Source organism: Balaenoptera acutorostrata, chromosome 8 (assembly GCF_949987535.1).
Source record: "Balaenoptera acutorostrata chromosome 8, mBalAcu1.1, whole genome shotgun sequence".
Taxonomy (NCBI): domain Eukaryota; kingdom Metazoa; phylum Chordata; class Mammalia; order Artiodactyla; family Balaenopteridae; genus Balaenoptera; species Balaenoptera acutorostrata.
Genome location: NC_080071.1, coordinates 66,647,015 through 66,663,048, shown reverse-complemented (window position 1 = coordinate 66,663,048; position 16,034 = coordinate 66,647,015). Strand labels below are relative to the sequence as shown.

Here is a 16,034-nt window from a genome sequence, read left to right as displayed (position 1 = left end):
TTACCCCCAATCTTGTTTAGAAATTATCTCAATCTCATAATCATTCCATTAAAAAGCTCTTTACTAATTGGCTGATAGAAGGAAAGAGCTGACATATTCATTATCAGACACCTTAAGGCTTTTGTTGTTTATATGTTTTTAATTTTAATACTCTCACATTCTATGAGATAAATGTCATTATTATCGCCCCCATTTTATTTATTTATTTATTTATTTGTTTGTTTATTTTTGGCTGAGTTGGGTCTTTGCTGCTGCGCGCGGGCTTTCTGTAGTTGTGGCGAGCAGGGGCTACTCTTTCTTGCAGTGCACTGGCTTCTCATTGCAGTGGCTTCCCTTGCTGTGGAGCAGTGGCTTCCCTTGTTGCGGAGCACCGGCTGTAGGTGTGCGGGCTTCAGTAGTTGTGGCACGTGGGCTCAGTAGTTGTGGCTCGTGGGCTCTAGAGCGCAGGCTCAGTAGTTGTAGCGCACGGGCTTTGTTGCTCTGCAGCATGTGGGATATTCTTGGACCAGGGCTCGAACCCGTGTCCCCTGCATTGGCAGGCGGATTCTTAACCACTGTGTCACCAGGGAAGCCCCTGCCCCCATTTTAGAATGGAGGAAATGGAGACTCAAAGAGGTGAAATGGATGGCCTAAAGTCACACTGCTGTTAAAAGATTTAAGAAATAACTCAGAAAAGGCAAAAACTAAACAGGGGGCAAGAAAGGAGATGGATTCTAGCAGATGACAGAACCAATCAATGCTCAAGACAGGGAAATAAATGGAATGTATAGTTAGTTGAAAATGTTCTACTTTTATTCACAAAGAATTGAGGAAGCTCTCAGGAAATGAGACCTACTCGCTGTACACTGCCAAGAAAAAGCCACATCTGGCTCCTCCCATCTTGCTGCTTCTGGGTTCCTGGGGCTGAAGAGACTACCCAGAATTAGTGCAGTCATCAAGAAGTCTACCCTTCAGGGATACAAGCCTTCTCTATAACTAGAAGACAAATGGAAAAAGTTCCGGTTGTCAACAGGAAAGAAGAACAAACCAACCATTGGATCTTTGACAAAAATAGTGCTTATGGAAATAAGCATGATATAATAATATATAATGAGCAGTCAAGTTCCAGTTTGATTTTGCTAAGTGTAGTCCCCTGGCTTACCATCTTAGAAAAGCTATGATGACCCAGTTATGTCTTCATTCTTTTTTTTTTTTAATTTATTTATTTTATTTATTTATTTTTGGCTGCATTGGGTCTTCATTCTGTGTGTGGGCTTTCTCTAGTTGTGGCGAGCGGGGGCTACTCTTCATTGTGGTGCACGGGCTTCTCACTGCAGTGGCTTCTCTTGTTGCTGAGCACAGGCTCTAGGCGCACGGGCTTCAGCAGTTGTAGCATGTGGGCTCAGTAGTTGTGGCTTGTGGGCTCTAGAGCACAGGCTCAGTAGTTGTGGCGCACGGGCTTAGTTCCTCCGCAGCATGTGGGATCTTCCCAGACCAGGGCTTGAACCCGTGTTCCTGCCAATCCCCTGCATTGGCAGGCGGATTCTTAACCACTGTGCCACCAGGGAAGCCCTATGTCTTCATTCTTAAGTCTACCAATAATGGCTTGTTGGTAATTCCATTTATTATCACCACAATTTCCAATACAGCATGTTGCTTTATTTGATTGATTGATTATCTATCCCCTTGTATCTCTATACCCCACTCCTCCTTCTCTACCTTCCCATACACAACCATTTACGTGAAATATATATACAAAATATTAACTAAATATGTTGATACAATATGTATTGCTGTTTTATGTGCATGTATTTGAATGTACGTAAATGGTAATATACATCTCATTGTTTCTGTGCTGTATCTCAGCCTATTTTAAGGATCTCATTCATGCTTCTTTGTGTACATTGAATCCATTGCTTTTTATTGCTGCCTGATACCCCACTGAACACCCAGATTGTTCCCAGCTCTCTAACACCACAGAATTATGCAATAACCATTATGGACCTGTGTGAGAAATTCTTGGGGAAGTAGACCCAGGGGTGGGTATTGCTGAGAAAGAGCATGTGTGTATACACAACCCGCTAATCAGTGCCCGGCTGATCTCCACAATGAGGGCACCAGTCTGAGGGGTGGGTTCAGGAGCAGAAGGCCCCGTGTGACTCACGGCTACTCTACTTGTTAGCTGTGTGACCCAAGAAAGCTACATAACATCTCTTAGCCCCATTCTCTCATTTATAAAGCGTGAACAATTTACAGTGCCTAGCTCATAAAGTTACTGTGAGAATTAAAGGAAATAATAATAAAGTGCTTACCACAGTATGTGGTATGTGGTCATCATTTTCTTCCCACCCAGTAAGAGATTTCTGACTTTCCAGGAGACCCTGAATCGTCACACTGGAAGGTCAGTAAAGCCCATCCTCCTAACTGCACCGAGGAAGAATGGAGAGATCAAGTTTCATGCCCGAGGAGGTTGCATGTTATCAGAGGAGGGATCTGAATGCAGCTTTCCGGGTCCCCAGGCCAGTGCTCCTTCCCCTGTACCAGAATGTCCACGGTGGTGCTGGGATTCCACTCAGGCAAAAATGAGTAATAACTAGAAAACGAAACCTGCCCTGCGTTGGCATCTGCTCACACCTGGTCCTCTATGGAACTGATGTACTTCCACTCAGTATGTCACGAGCTCCTGGGAATTTTTTCCAGTTGTGGTGATGGATTTGTACTCACTTCCTCTCACACACTGTCTGAGAGCCACACTGATCTGCAGCCCTGGAGCCTGGAGAAGGTGCCTGCATCACGTGGCGTCAGCCCATTCTCAAGCCCAGCAAAACCAGTGGTGTTGTTCCTTGATAATTTTGTAAGGGAGGGAAAAGCCATGGAGGTGCACCACTGAGACAGTCCTTCTAGAAAGAACCAGCTATCTGTCTGGAAGGAGTGCAGTTGGCTGACAGCCTCCAGCTGCAGTGCTTTCAAGCATCTGTCTCAGCTCTGGATCCCAGTCAACAATCATACAAAAAACCCTAGCCGATGACTGAGCACAGCGGAAGAACCAGGACCTGGCCATTTCTTCACCATGTGGGATGCCTATGATGGCCAACCTTTGCCCCAGAGCTCTCCATGGGGTTGGCCAAGACTTTGTCAGGTTTGCAGCCCAGTCTGAGGCTCTCCTTGTCCGATCCTGCTTCCTCACCCCGTTACCTTTCTCAGGTTTTACCCTCCAATAAAGAAAATACTACACATATTCACACAGTTGTCCTCATTACCGTGTGAAACTCTGACTCTAGGAACTGCATTGCTGGGCTCTTCAATGATGCCTGATGCATGAATTCATGGCTTTTGAACTGTGCACTGAGGCAAAGGCAGCATCTTCATCAACCAAAAACCACAGGGATACTTAAAACAACTGCAAGTACTAGCCTATGTTGCCTATTGTGTAATGTAATCCAATGTTTGCCAGATAGTAAACATTTATTCTACACAAGCTCATCTGCTTGGATGAGCTTCCTTTGTTGTTCTCTCAATATATTAAATTTTTTAATATATGTCTTTGCTGGGAATGAAGAAACTGAAGATCAAAGACGGTGTCAGTGTGTCAACGTAAATCACTTTAATGTAACCTTCAGGTTTTGTTTAAAGTGCCAAAAATGTAACGTATTATCACAAACTCATTTCACATAATTCTTAATCTATAAACATAAATGGAAATGGGTTTTAAGCAATGGACCTTAACCAGAGGCGATCTGGCCTCCCAAGGGACGTCTGGCAGTATCTGGAGACGTTTTTGGTTACCACAGCCAGGCAGGGGTTGGGAGCTGCTACGGGTTTCTAGTGGAGAGGACAGGAATGCTGCTAAATATCCTACAATGCACAAGTCAGCCCCCATAACAAAGAATTATATGGCCCAAAATGTTGAGAAACCTTGGTTTAAAATTATAGAAAAAGTGTTCAATGTCCTGATTGTTTTTTTGAAAGCTAAATATTCTTCCCATAATCGCACAGTGATTTTCTTCTTCGTTGTACTAAACAATGTCTCCCTATTTCCTTAAAAAAAGTAATCTGGAACGCTGAATAAAATAAATGGCTAGAGGTCACTTGTCCCTTATACAAGGAAGTGGTGTTTTCAAGCATATTATCCAAATATCTTATGAGAGAGAAATGCAGGAAATACATTAGAGATCACCCGAGCTCTATAACTGTCACCAAATTCTTAGAGTTTTTCCATTCATTCATATTCCTTCTGTTACCTTGGTGAAATTTTTCAGGTTGGAGCATACTCTACTTTTGAGCATTCACTGACCATCTTATTAGTCAATGTGTAACACACATCGTTTGATTTTTTTTAACATATTAAGTTCACTTGAAATATCCTGGTCATATTAGGTAAAGCCCAGTATTTAGGAGAGCACCTATTTCTATTAACGTATATAGCTATGTCGTTAAAAAACAAACAAACAAACAAAAAAACTGCACGTTTAGAATAACAAATTTAAACTGGCCATTTGAAAGCCAAGAATATAGTATTAAGTTTAGACAGTACCAGTACATAAATTAATGCCTTAATTTTCTCATGGGGAAAGAATTTTTTAAAAAAAACCTAATTTGGGGCTTTATTTGATGGTCAAAGTGCGCCCCCTTCCGAACAGAAGAGAGAAATAACGTTGATTTCCATTTAAAGTCACAGGGCTCTTAAATTGCATTACACTACAAGCATCTCTTTCTAGCTCATCTAAAAAACTGAGTGTAAATCCTACATTTTATTTGACAAAAAAATGTGAGGATGAATTGTGGCTTGCACATTAGAAAGGCTCCATTGTGAAAGATCACCCAGAAAACCTCTAAACGATATTAGCAGTACGAAAATGACAACTACCATTTATTCTAAACATAACAACTCAGCTTTAAAAAGTTATATATATTTTTCTATTTAGTCTCCTCGCTTTAATGATACGTGATTCTGTAACAGGAAGAGTCAATTATCCTTTCAGACAGTGGTCACAAACAATCCTAGAAATCTAAGTTCTCAAAAGTGACGGTAAATTGCCAGCAGACAAAAAATAATTTGAATTAATTAAACGGGGGTCAAGGAGTCTAAGAGTAAGAAAAGTTCTTCACCTCTCATTACCCTCCTGATCCAGAACCTCGTTGTTCATAAATATCCTCTTACTTTGCAGATGCCAAGATGCTGGTCGGAACAGTGCCCACCCCAGGACATCATTCACCTAAAGCATATCTTTGCAGCTCCACTAAATGCCTGTCAAACCTTGCCAGGTGCACTTGTGTGTGTGTGTCTGTCTGTCTGTCTCTGAGTGTGTTAGTGCGTGGATGTGTAAGCGTCAGCGCCCGCGCGCGCCTTGGTCTCGGCCGCCCTAACGCTGAGCACCGGCCGGAGGCTCCGGGAAGCAGGTGCCGCGGGACAGGGGCTCTTACCTGGGCTCTGGCGAGGAGGCAGCCTCCGAGCAGCAGCCACCCCCACAGGTGGGGCCCGGCCATACCCGAGCCAGCCCGCGCGAGGAACAGGGACACTCTTCCCGAAGCCCGGGGAAAGCTTCACACTCGCAACTTGGCCGGCGCGAGGCAAACTTGTGGCCGGGAGCGCGGCGCAGCTGGGGTGTCGGGCTCGAGGCCACTGGTCGAGGATTCCCCGGGGCCAAGCTGTCCGGCCCCGTGCGCTTCGGTCTCCGTCCTGCCACGCGGAGGCTCGCGCCTTGGTTGCTACTTCCGGGGAGAGCTGCTCGAGTCCCGGCCTTGACTCGCGGCCCCAGCGCCCAGTGGATCCGTGCGCGCCCCGAGTGGCTGCAGGAGCGGCGGCAAGGCGCTCGCGCTCCTCTTCCGAGTCTCTCTGTCCCGCAGCCCGGAGGACCCGAGGTCGACAGATCCAGAGCGCTGCCGCCGCCACCTCCGACTCACACCGTCTCTTCCTCCCTCCACTCTGTCCCAGGTTCCAACGCCCTGTCTCTAGGGGCGCCCTGGGTCGTCGGGAGTGTCCGAAAGTTCCCTCCTATCCAGACGCGCGCTGACCACCAGCCACCGAGACCTGGGCAGTGTGGTTAAAGGTTTCCGAGGCCAGGCGCATTCTCCATCCAGGGCTCTGGGCTCAGCAGTCTCTACAGCGCTAAAGTTCTCTGGTTGCCTTTCTCCTAACCACTGTAATAATACTGTGCGTGCGTGTCTGCGTCTGTGTGTGCGTTTGTGTGTGTGTGTGAGAGAGAGAGAGAGAGAGAGATTCTGCTCCAGCAGAAATCTCTGGGTTGAAAATTTTTTGGATCGTTTTATATTTTGGATCCATGCATTAAAAAAAAGACAACTATTTAATATTCTTTAACAGTTTGTTGTGTGTGAACACCTTCGTTTGACACAAAGTTTTTTTCTTTATTTTTCTTACAGGCATAATCATCAAGATGCCAGAGACCTTGCTTCACAGACATTGAGTTGAAGAATATACAGTCTCCGAGGATCTGATACAGTTGGGAAGGAATGAGTCCCACAGATGAAACACAAAAACCCCCTCACCTCCTCTTCACAATGAGGATCTGACATTTGTCACCACTGGCTTTCATTTGAGTGCCAAAGTGAAAACTGGGTTTGTTTTTAAAACAGGTAACTAATGACTGGCCAGGTCTAAAACACTAGAAATAGATGACTTTCATTTCTAATTCTATGTGTGTGAAATAGTTCACTCCTATCTCTATTTTTATTGTTTATAGTACAGATATTTGTTATAAACGATTTCATGTGCTTTTTGAAAGTAGCAAGATCTAAATCAGGGGTCCTCAACCCCGGGGCTGCGGACCGATAGCGGTCAGCGGCCTGTTAGGAACCTGGCGGCACAGCAGGAGGTGAGCAGCCGGTGAGTGATGGAAGCTTCATCTGCCGCTCCCCATAGCTCGCATTATATGCATTTTCTTTCATTTCAATAGTGCTTTAAACAGCAAGTACAAATAAATGTATCTTCTCCATTCACTTTTTTTGGAAACTCAAGGGAAAAGATATATTTTAAATTTCTTAGTCACATTTTTTATTATAATACATATTTGAAGAGAAAATTTTGCAAATGCATAAAGTCACAAGGAGGAAAATAAAATCCAACCAAATTTCTTTACCTAATCTTTTGTCTACTCATAATTATTTTGAATTAAGATTGGCCTTGTACTGTACATACCATTTTTTTAAATAGATCTTTACTGGAGTATAATTGCTTCACAATACTGTGTTAGTTTCTGTTGCACAACAAAGCGAATCAGCCATATGCATACACATGTCCTCATATCTCCTCCCTCTTGCGTCTCCCTCCCACCCTCCCTATCCCACCCCTCTAGGTGGTCACAAAGCACGGAGCTGATCTCCCCGTGCTATGGGGCTGCTTCCCACTAGCTATCTGTTTTACCTCTGGTAGTGTATATGTGTCAATGCCACTCTCTCACTTCGTCCCAGCTTACCCTTTCCCCTCCCTGTGTCCTCAAATCCATTCTCTACATCTGCGTCTTTATTCCTGGCCTGCCTCTAGGTTCTTCAGAACGTTTTTTTTTTTTTTAGATTCCATATATATGTGTTAGCATACGGTATTTGTTTTTCTCTTTCTGACTTACTTCACTCTGTATGACAGACTCTAGGTCCATCCACCTCACTACAGATAACTCAATTTTGTTTCTTTTTATGGCTGAGTAATATATGTGCCTCATCTTCTTTATCCATTCATCTGTCGATGGACATTTAGGTTGGTTCCATGTCCTGGCTATTGTAAACAGTGCTGCAGTTTTACTTCTTATTTTCCAATTTGTATTCCTTTTATTTCTTTTTCTTCTCTGATTGCTGTGGCTAGGACTTCCAAAACTGTTGAATAAGAGTGGGTAGAGTGGACATCCTTGTCTTGTTCCTGATCTTAGTGGAAATGCTTTCAGTTTTTCACCATTGAGTATGATGCTTGCTGTGGGTTTGTCATATATGACCTTTATTATGTTGCAGTAGGTTCCCTCTATGCCCATTTTCTGGAGAGTTTTTATCATAAATGGGTGTTGAATTTTGTCAAAAGCTTTTCTGCATCTATTGAGATGATCATATGGTTTTTATTCTTCAATTTGTTAATATGGTGTATCACATTGATTGATTTGCGTATATTGAAGAATCCTTGCATCTCTGGGATAAATCCCACTTGATCATGGTGTATGATCCTTTTAATGTGTTGTTGGATTCTGTTTGCTAGTATTTTGTTGAGGATTTTTGCATCTATATTCATCAGTGATATTGGTCTATAATTTTCTTTTTCTGTGATATCTTTTTCTGGTTTTGGTATCAGGGTGATGGTGGCTTCATAGGATGAATTTGGGAGTGTTTCTCCCTCTGCAATTTTTTGGAAGAGTTTGAGAAGTATGGGTGTTAGCTCTTCTCTAAATGTTTGATAGAATTCACCTGTGAAGCCATCTGGTCCTGGACTTTTGTTTGTTGGAAGATTTTTAATTATGGTTTCAATTTCATTACTTGTGATAGGTCTGTTTATATTTTCTAATTCTTCCTGGTTCAGTCTTGGAAAATTGTACCTTTCCAAGAATTTGTCCATTTCTTCGTGGTTGTCCATTTTATTGGTATATAGTTTGTAGTAGTCTCTTATAATCCTTTGTATTTCTGCAGTGTCAGTTGTGATTTCTCCTTTTCCATTTCTAATTTTATTGATTTGAGTCCTCTCCCTTTTTTTCCTGATGAGTCTGGCTAAGGGTTTATCAATTTTGTTTATCTTTTGAAAGAACCAGCTTTTAGTTTTATTGATCTTTGCTATTGTTTTCTTCATTTCTATTTCATTTATTTCTGCTCTGATCTTTATGATTTCTTTCCTTCTACTGACTTTGGGTTTTCTTTGTTCTTCTTTCTCTAGTTGTTTTAAGTGTAGGGTTAGATTGCTTATTTGAGATTTTTCTTGTTTCTTGAGGTGAGATTGAATTGCTATAAACTTCCCTCTTAGAAATGATTTTGCTGCATCCCATAGGTTTTGGGTCATCATGTTTTCATTGTCATTTTTTTCTATGTATTTTTTTTATTTCTTCTTTGATTTCTTCAGTGATCTCTTGGCTAAAATTTTCCAAGTCTTTATTTGTGACCCAAGATGTGATCTATCCTGGAGAATGTTCCATGTGCACTTGAGAAGAAAGTGTATTCTGCCATTTTTGGGTGAAATGTTCTATAAATATCAATTAAATCTATCTGGTCTATTGTGCCATTTAAAGCTTGTGCTTCCTTACTTATTTTCTGTTTGGATGATCTGTCCATGGTGTAAGTGGGGTGTTAAAGTCCCCTACTATTATTGTGTTACTGTCGATTTCTCCTTTCATGGTTGTTAGCATTTGCCTTACGTATTGAGGTGCTCCTCTTTTGGGTGCATAAACATTTATAATTGTTGCATCTTCTTCTTGGATTGATCCTTTGATTATTATGTAGTGTTCCTCCTTATCTCTTGTAACAGTCTTTATGTTAAAGTCTATTTTATCTGATATGAGTATTGCTACTCCAGCTTTCTTTTGATTTCCATTTTCATGGAATATCTTTTTCCATCCCTTCACTTTCAGTCTGTATGTGTCCCTAGGTCTGAAGTGGGTCTCTTGTATACGGCATATATATGGGTCTTGTTTTTGTATCCATTCAGCCAGTCTGTGTCTTTTGGTTGGGGCATTTAATCCATTTACATTTAAGGTTATTATCGATATGTATGTTCCTATGACCATTTTCTTAATTGTTTTGAGTTTGTTTTTGTGGGTCTTTTTCGTCTCTTGTGTTTCCTGCCTAGAGAAGTTTCTTTAGCATTTGTTGTAAAGCTGGTTTGGTGGTGCTGAATTCTCTTAGCTTTTGCTTGTCTGAAAAGCTTTTGACTTCTCCATCGAATCTGAATGAGATCGTTGCTAGGTAGAGTAATCTTGATTGTAGGTTTTTTCTCTTTCATCACTTTAAGTATATCCCACCACTCCCTTCTGGCCTGCAGAGTTTCGGCTGAAAAATCAGCTGATAACCTTATGGGGATTCCTTTGTATGTTATTTTTTGGTATTCCCTTGCGTCTTTTAATATTTTGTCTTTGAATTTAATTTTTGTTAGTTTGATTAATATGTATCTTGGTGTGTTTTCCCTAGGGTTTATCCTTTATGGGACTCTCTGTGCTTCCTGGACTTGGGTGACTATTTCCTGTCCCATGTTAGGGATTCAACTATAATCTCTTCAAATATTTTCTTAGACCCTTTCTTTTTCTCTTCTTCCTGTGGGGCCCCTATAATTTGAATGTTGGTGCATTTAGTGTTGTCCCAGAGGTCTCTGAGATTGTCTTCAATTCTTTTCATCCTTTATTCTGCTCTTCGGCAGTTATTTCCACCATTTTGTCTTCCAGCTCATTTATTCGTTCTTCTGCCTCAGTTATTCTGTTATTGATTCCTTCCAGTGTATTTTTCACTTCATTTATTGTGTTGTTCATCTCTGTTTGTTTGTTCTTTAGTTCTTCTAGATCTTTGTTAAACATTTCTTGTATTTTCTCAATCCGTGCCCCCATTCTATTTCCGAGATTCTGGATCATCTTTACTATCATTACTCTGAATTCTTTTTCAGGTATATTGCCTATTTCCTCTTCATTTATTTGGTCTTGTGGGTTACCTTACTCCTTCATCTGTGACATATTTTTTTCCCCGTCTCATTTTATTTATTTATTTATTTTATGAGTGGGATTGTCTTCCTGCCTTACTGGTTGTTTGGCTTGAGGCTTCCAACACTGGAGTCTGTAGGCTGTTGGATAGAGTTGGGTCTTGGTGCTGAGATTAGGAACTCCATGAGACCTCACTCCAATGAATATTCCCTGGGGTCTGAGGTTCTCTGTCTAAGGCTCCAGTTGTTCCAATTCAGAGCTCCCACCGCAGAAGCTTCAGCCCGACCCCCAGCTCATGAACCAAGATCCTGCAGCTGCATGGGGCTGCCAAAAAAAAAAAAGAGAGAGAGAACAATAACAAAGTAAAAAATAAAATTAGACTAAGAAACTAACAGATGTGTTAGAAAGAATATAAAAATGAAAATATAGATGAATCAACAAATGAGAGGTACATCAGTACCACAATAGTAAAAAAGAGGAGGAGGGAAAAGGAAAAAAAAAAGGTGGGGGGGAAAGGCCTTGGCTGTGGAGGGTGGGGCCTAAGCAAGGGCAAGGTTTGGGTGGTGGGCAGGGCCTATGCTTAGGATGCACAGGGCTGGAAAATGTCCCGGGGGATTGGAGGGGGGGGGGTTAGGCTCAAGGAACAAAAGGGGCCCAGGCATTCCCCCCACCCCTGGTCTCGGAGGGAAGGGGACCTCACCTGGGAGCCCAGCAGGCTTCCTGGGCTCGAGTGGGCAGGGCAAATGCCCTCCTCTCCTCTCCTGCTCCTCCCAGAGGGCCCCTCCCACCTGCCTCTCCTGATCTCCCCGGCCTCCCTCCTATACCCCCAGGACCAATGCGGCCAGGGAGGAGGGGTGGCCTTGGAGGGCAGGGGACCAGCCTGGGAGCTCAGCAGGCTCACCGTGCTGGAGTGGGCAGGGCAAACGCCCTCCCTCCTCTCCAGCTTTTCCCAGAGAGTCCCTCTCGCCTGCCTCTCCTGATCTCCCCAGCCTCAGGAGCGCCAATCCTGTCTGGCCTCCACTTCTCCTCCCCTCTCTGTCCCCCCACATCCTACCTGTTCACTTTGGGGTTCCTCCCATCTCCTTGGGCGTCAGAGTCCCCCACCAGTGGCCGACAGGCACCCTAGTTGTGGGGAGATGCTAACTCCGCATCTTTCCACACCGCCATCTTGACTCCCTATACATAACATTTTTTAAAGGATGAAAAACAGACTCAATAAGAATGTTCAGTTGGGTGGGTTTTATTATTTAATTTTCTATACTTTCTATGTATTATATGATAAAACATTCTGGAAACAAAAAGTTATTAAATATTCTAGAAACAAAAAATCCACTTGGATGACTATCCGTGAACATGTATTTTTATGTAAATCATTGAATATTGTCTTAAATTTTTAAATCAAAAATTTTGTAAAAAGATATGCTCAAATTTAAGACTTATTGTAGATATTTATAAACTGAACTTGTTTATAGTCATTGTGAAGCATTTCCTTACTCTCTTGCTTTCCCTGGTATCCTTTTTTTAGAATCTTGTCCATTTCGCAAAGATGACATATCCTTTTTTTTTTAAATTTATTTATTTATTTACTTTTGGCTGTGTTGGGTCTTTGTTGCTGCACGCGGGCTTTCTGTAGTTGCAGTGAGTGGGGGCTGCTCTTTGTTGCGGTGTGCGAGCTTCTCATTTTTGTGGCTTCTCTAGGTGCGTGGGCTCTAGGTGCGTGGGCTTCAGTAGTTGTGGCACACAGGCTTAGTAGTTGTGGCTCGCGGGCTCTAGAGCGCAGGCTCAGTAGTTGTGGCACATGGGCTTAGCTGCTCCACAGCATGTGAGATCTCCCCGACCAGGGCTCAAACCCGTGTCCCCTGCATTGGTAGGTGGATTCTTAACCACTGTGCCACCAGGGAATTCCCGACATGTCCTTATTGTTTTAATTTCACTTTTTAGTTTATTAATAAGGTTGACTATTGCATACATTTATTGGCCAATTGTGTCACTTCTTTTCAAGACTTATTCTTGCCTCTTGAGGGAAGAAATGAAGTGGCACACAGCTTGAAGGCAGAAAGCCTGGGTTTGAATTCTATCTCTGCCACTTCCTAGCTGTGTAACCCTGGGGAAATTACATAATGTCTTTCCTTTTTCTTAATCTCCTCAATCGTAAAATGGAGAAAATAAGAGTAACTCCCTCAAAAGTTTGTTGGAAAAGTTAAGTGAGTTAACAAACATAAGCACTAAGAACATATCTGGTTCAGCGGAAATGCTCAATAAATGTTAGCTATTGTGATTAGTATTGTTTTATTTACTATTACTATTATTAATGATTTTAGTCTTGTGACCATAGTGTGTGAATGGGCAAAGGACTGTGGTGAGTTTGAGTGATTCTTATTTATGTAGAAAAGTACTATCTCTATTTAGAATATTGTCTTTTTCTGTTATAAATACTAAAATGTCTTTTCAATTTTGTTTCTGGCTTAATTTAAAACGTCTTAATCAGTGCAGAAGTTTTTTTTAAAAACTTTTATGGATCTAAATCTATCAATCTTTTATAGTTTCTTTCTTAATTTTTAACCCAAGAAAGAAACTGCACTCTAAAAATTAGAACATCTTTTCATCAGATCTTTTCCTAACTGTTTTTTTACTATTTCGTAATTTCACATTTAACATTTTAAAGTATTGACTTTTTAAAAATGGTGATTTAACCATTTTCCCAAGTACGTAACCAGTTAACACAGCATCATTTATTAAAGAATCCATCCGTTTAATGAGGAAGATATTTTGAAGAAAGGTGGAGAATGAACTTTGCTGATGGCTCTAAAATCACAACTTCGGCTCCACATAAGGCCGCTATGCTAGAAGACGTTTAGAAATTATAGCAAGGTTTGATAGAGCATCTGTCCATTTTATCCAGGGCGGAATCCCATTCATCAAATCCAGATGTCAAAAGCCCCTACCAAACAGTTGGCAATGTTTCTTCTGAGTATCTGACTGTTAGATTTGGAGAGCTGTAAGAAATTAGCCCTCTGAAGGCCCAGTCTTGAAGGCTTTCTGGCTAGAACTCAGGAAGCAGGCAAATAGCAGCAGGAAAAAGCCTGGCCACTTAAACAGTTTATTGGTCAGTTACCCCAGAAGAGAAAATGTGCTCCACAAGGAAAGGGCTTCTGTCTGGACCCCAGAATGATGTTCAGCGGCTCATATGCAAGTGGTTTCCTGTGTGTTTCATCTGGGAAGGTTGTTCTTAGTAATAACCACTCGCCTTACAATGTTTGTGTGAGAATTAAACAAGATAATGACAACGTCAAAGAAAGTTTTACCAGTTGCACAGAATTACACAAATGATAGTAAGTTTGGTATTTACAGAATACTTTCATGTACACTATCATACTCAACTTGTAATTGTTAATATGCAAAGCCTATTATAAAATACTTAGTAATTAATTGGTAGCTTAAGAGAAAATAATGAAAAGGAAACAACAGCAAATCTTAAAATTTTCCTACTGAGAATTAAAGAAAACAATTAATTAATTCAGAACCCACCTTAGTCAAGATAAAGCCAAAGAAAATTAAGAATTTGAACACTTATGTGCCTGGCACCTTTCCACTTCCTCTCTCTTTTCTTTTAATTTTTTAAAATTTTATTGAAGTATAGTTGATTTACAATGTTGTGTTAATTTCTGCTGTACAGCAAAGTGACTCAGTTATATATATATATTCTTTTTCATATTCTTTTCCATTATGGTTTATCACAGGATATTGAATATAGTTCCCTGTGCTGTACAGTAAGACCTTGTTGTTTATCTGTCCTATATATAATAGTCTGCATCTGCTAATCCGAAGCTCCCAGTCCTTCCCTCCCCAACCCCCTCCCCCTTGGCAACCACCAGTCTGTTCTCTATACCTGTGAGTCTGTTTTTGCTTTGTAGATATGTTGATTTATGTCATATTTTAGATTCCACAGATAAGAGATCAGAATGACCATCGTTAAAAAGTCTACAAATAACAAATGCTGGAGAGAGTGTGGAGGAAAGAGAACCCTCTTACACTGTTGGTGGGAATGTAAATTTGTGCAGCCACTATGGAAAAATAGTATGGATTTTTCTCAAAAAACTAAGAATAGAGTTGTCATATGATCCAGCAATACTACTGCTGCGTATATATCCAGACAAAACCCTAATTTGAAAAGATATATGCACCCCTATGTTCATAGCAGCACTATTTACAATAGCCAAGACATAGAAACAACCTAAATGTCCATTGACAGATGAGTGGATAAAGAAGATATGGTACATATATATAATGGAATATTACTCAGCCATCAAAAAGAATGAAATAATGCCCTTTGCAGCAACATGCGTGGACCTAGAGATGATCATACTAAGCAAAGTAAGTCAGAAAGAGACAGACAAATACCACTTCTTCTCTGTTAAATCTACATTTGCCCTGGCTTGTTAAATACCCAATATTTTTCTTTCATTTCTTGAATAATTAGATGAGAATGTCTTTCCCAATAGCTAACTAACGGCTCAACTCAACCTTCCCTCCAAGACTTCTGCCCTCTGTTCCCTCTTTGTATTCTCTATCTATAGAGGTTTTAAAACTTGTCCCCAAAATTCTTTGAAACTCTTTCCTTCTTGGGGGAAGTGGGGGATGGTCTCTGTCTCCTCCCCTTGATTCTGTGACTGCTCAACCTATAAAATACAGTGGAAGTAAACCCTAGCTTTAAGAAACTGGCAGCTTCCACTTCTAAGGACTCAATTTCACTCTTGGAATTTAGCCTCCATGCTCTGTGGAAGTCCAAGAAACCCACAGAGAAACTCACATGGAGACAACTAAGGATCTTAGCTCTCAACCCTAACTGATATTCCAGGCAACAGCCAATGCCAAGGCAGCCATATGAGTGAGCCATGTCAGAAATGGATCCTCTAGCCCAAGTTGAGCTTCCTCAGCTAATGCTGTGGGGAGTAGAGATGAGCCCTGCCCAAGTTACAGATTTCTGAGCTAATGAATGGTTATAGTTACTTTAAGTCATTACGTTTTGGGTTGGCAGGTTATGCCGTAGTCATAACTGAACACTACCATGCCATCTAACTGCTACTCCTGTGGCCTCATGAGCTCACCTACCAACGTTTATATGGAAGGCAAAAGACCCAGAATAGCCTACACAATATTGAAGGAGGAAAAAAGCTCGAGGACTGATGCTATCTTACTTTAAAACTTACTAAAAAGCTATAGTAATCAAGACTGTGGTAATGGTGAAAGAACAGACAAATATTTCAATGGAACAGAATAGAGAGTCCAGAAACAGACCCACATAAATCCAGTCGACTGATCTTTGACAAAGGAGTAAAGGCAATACAATAGAGCAGAGACAGTGTCTTCAACAAATGATGCTGAAACAATGAGACATCCACACGCAGAAAAAAAATGAATCTAGACACACGCTTTACACCCTTTACA

The 16,034-nt window shown here is 41.4% G+C and overlaps 1 protein-coding gene across 1 annotated transcript in view; it reads right to left on the bottom strand.

Annotated features, from left to right (window-relative positions):
• The window catches only part of PTH2R (parathyroid hormone 2 receptor), a 108,992-nt gene extending 103,334 nt beyond the window's left edge, over nucleotides 1-5,658 (bottom strand). The window contains exon 1 of the mRNA XM_007187830.2: nucleotides 5,404-5,658. Coding sequence (XP_007187892.2) covers nucleotides 5,404-5,466 — 63 coding nt within the window. The 5' untranslated portion in view covers nucleotides 5,467-5,658. The remainder of the gene's footprint in view (nucleotides 1-5,403) is intronic.
• Between the last annotated feature and the right edge of the window lie 10,376 nt (nucleotides 5,659-16,034).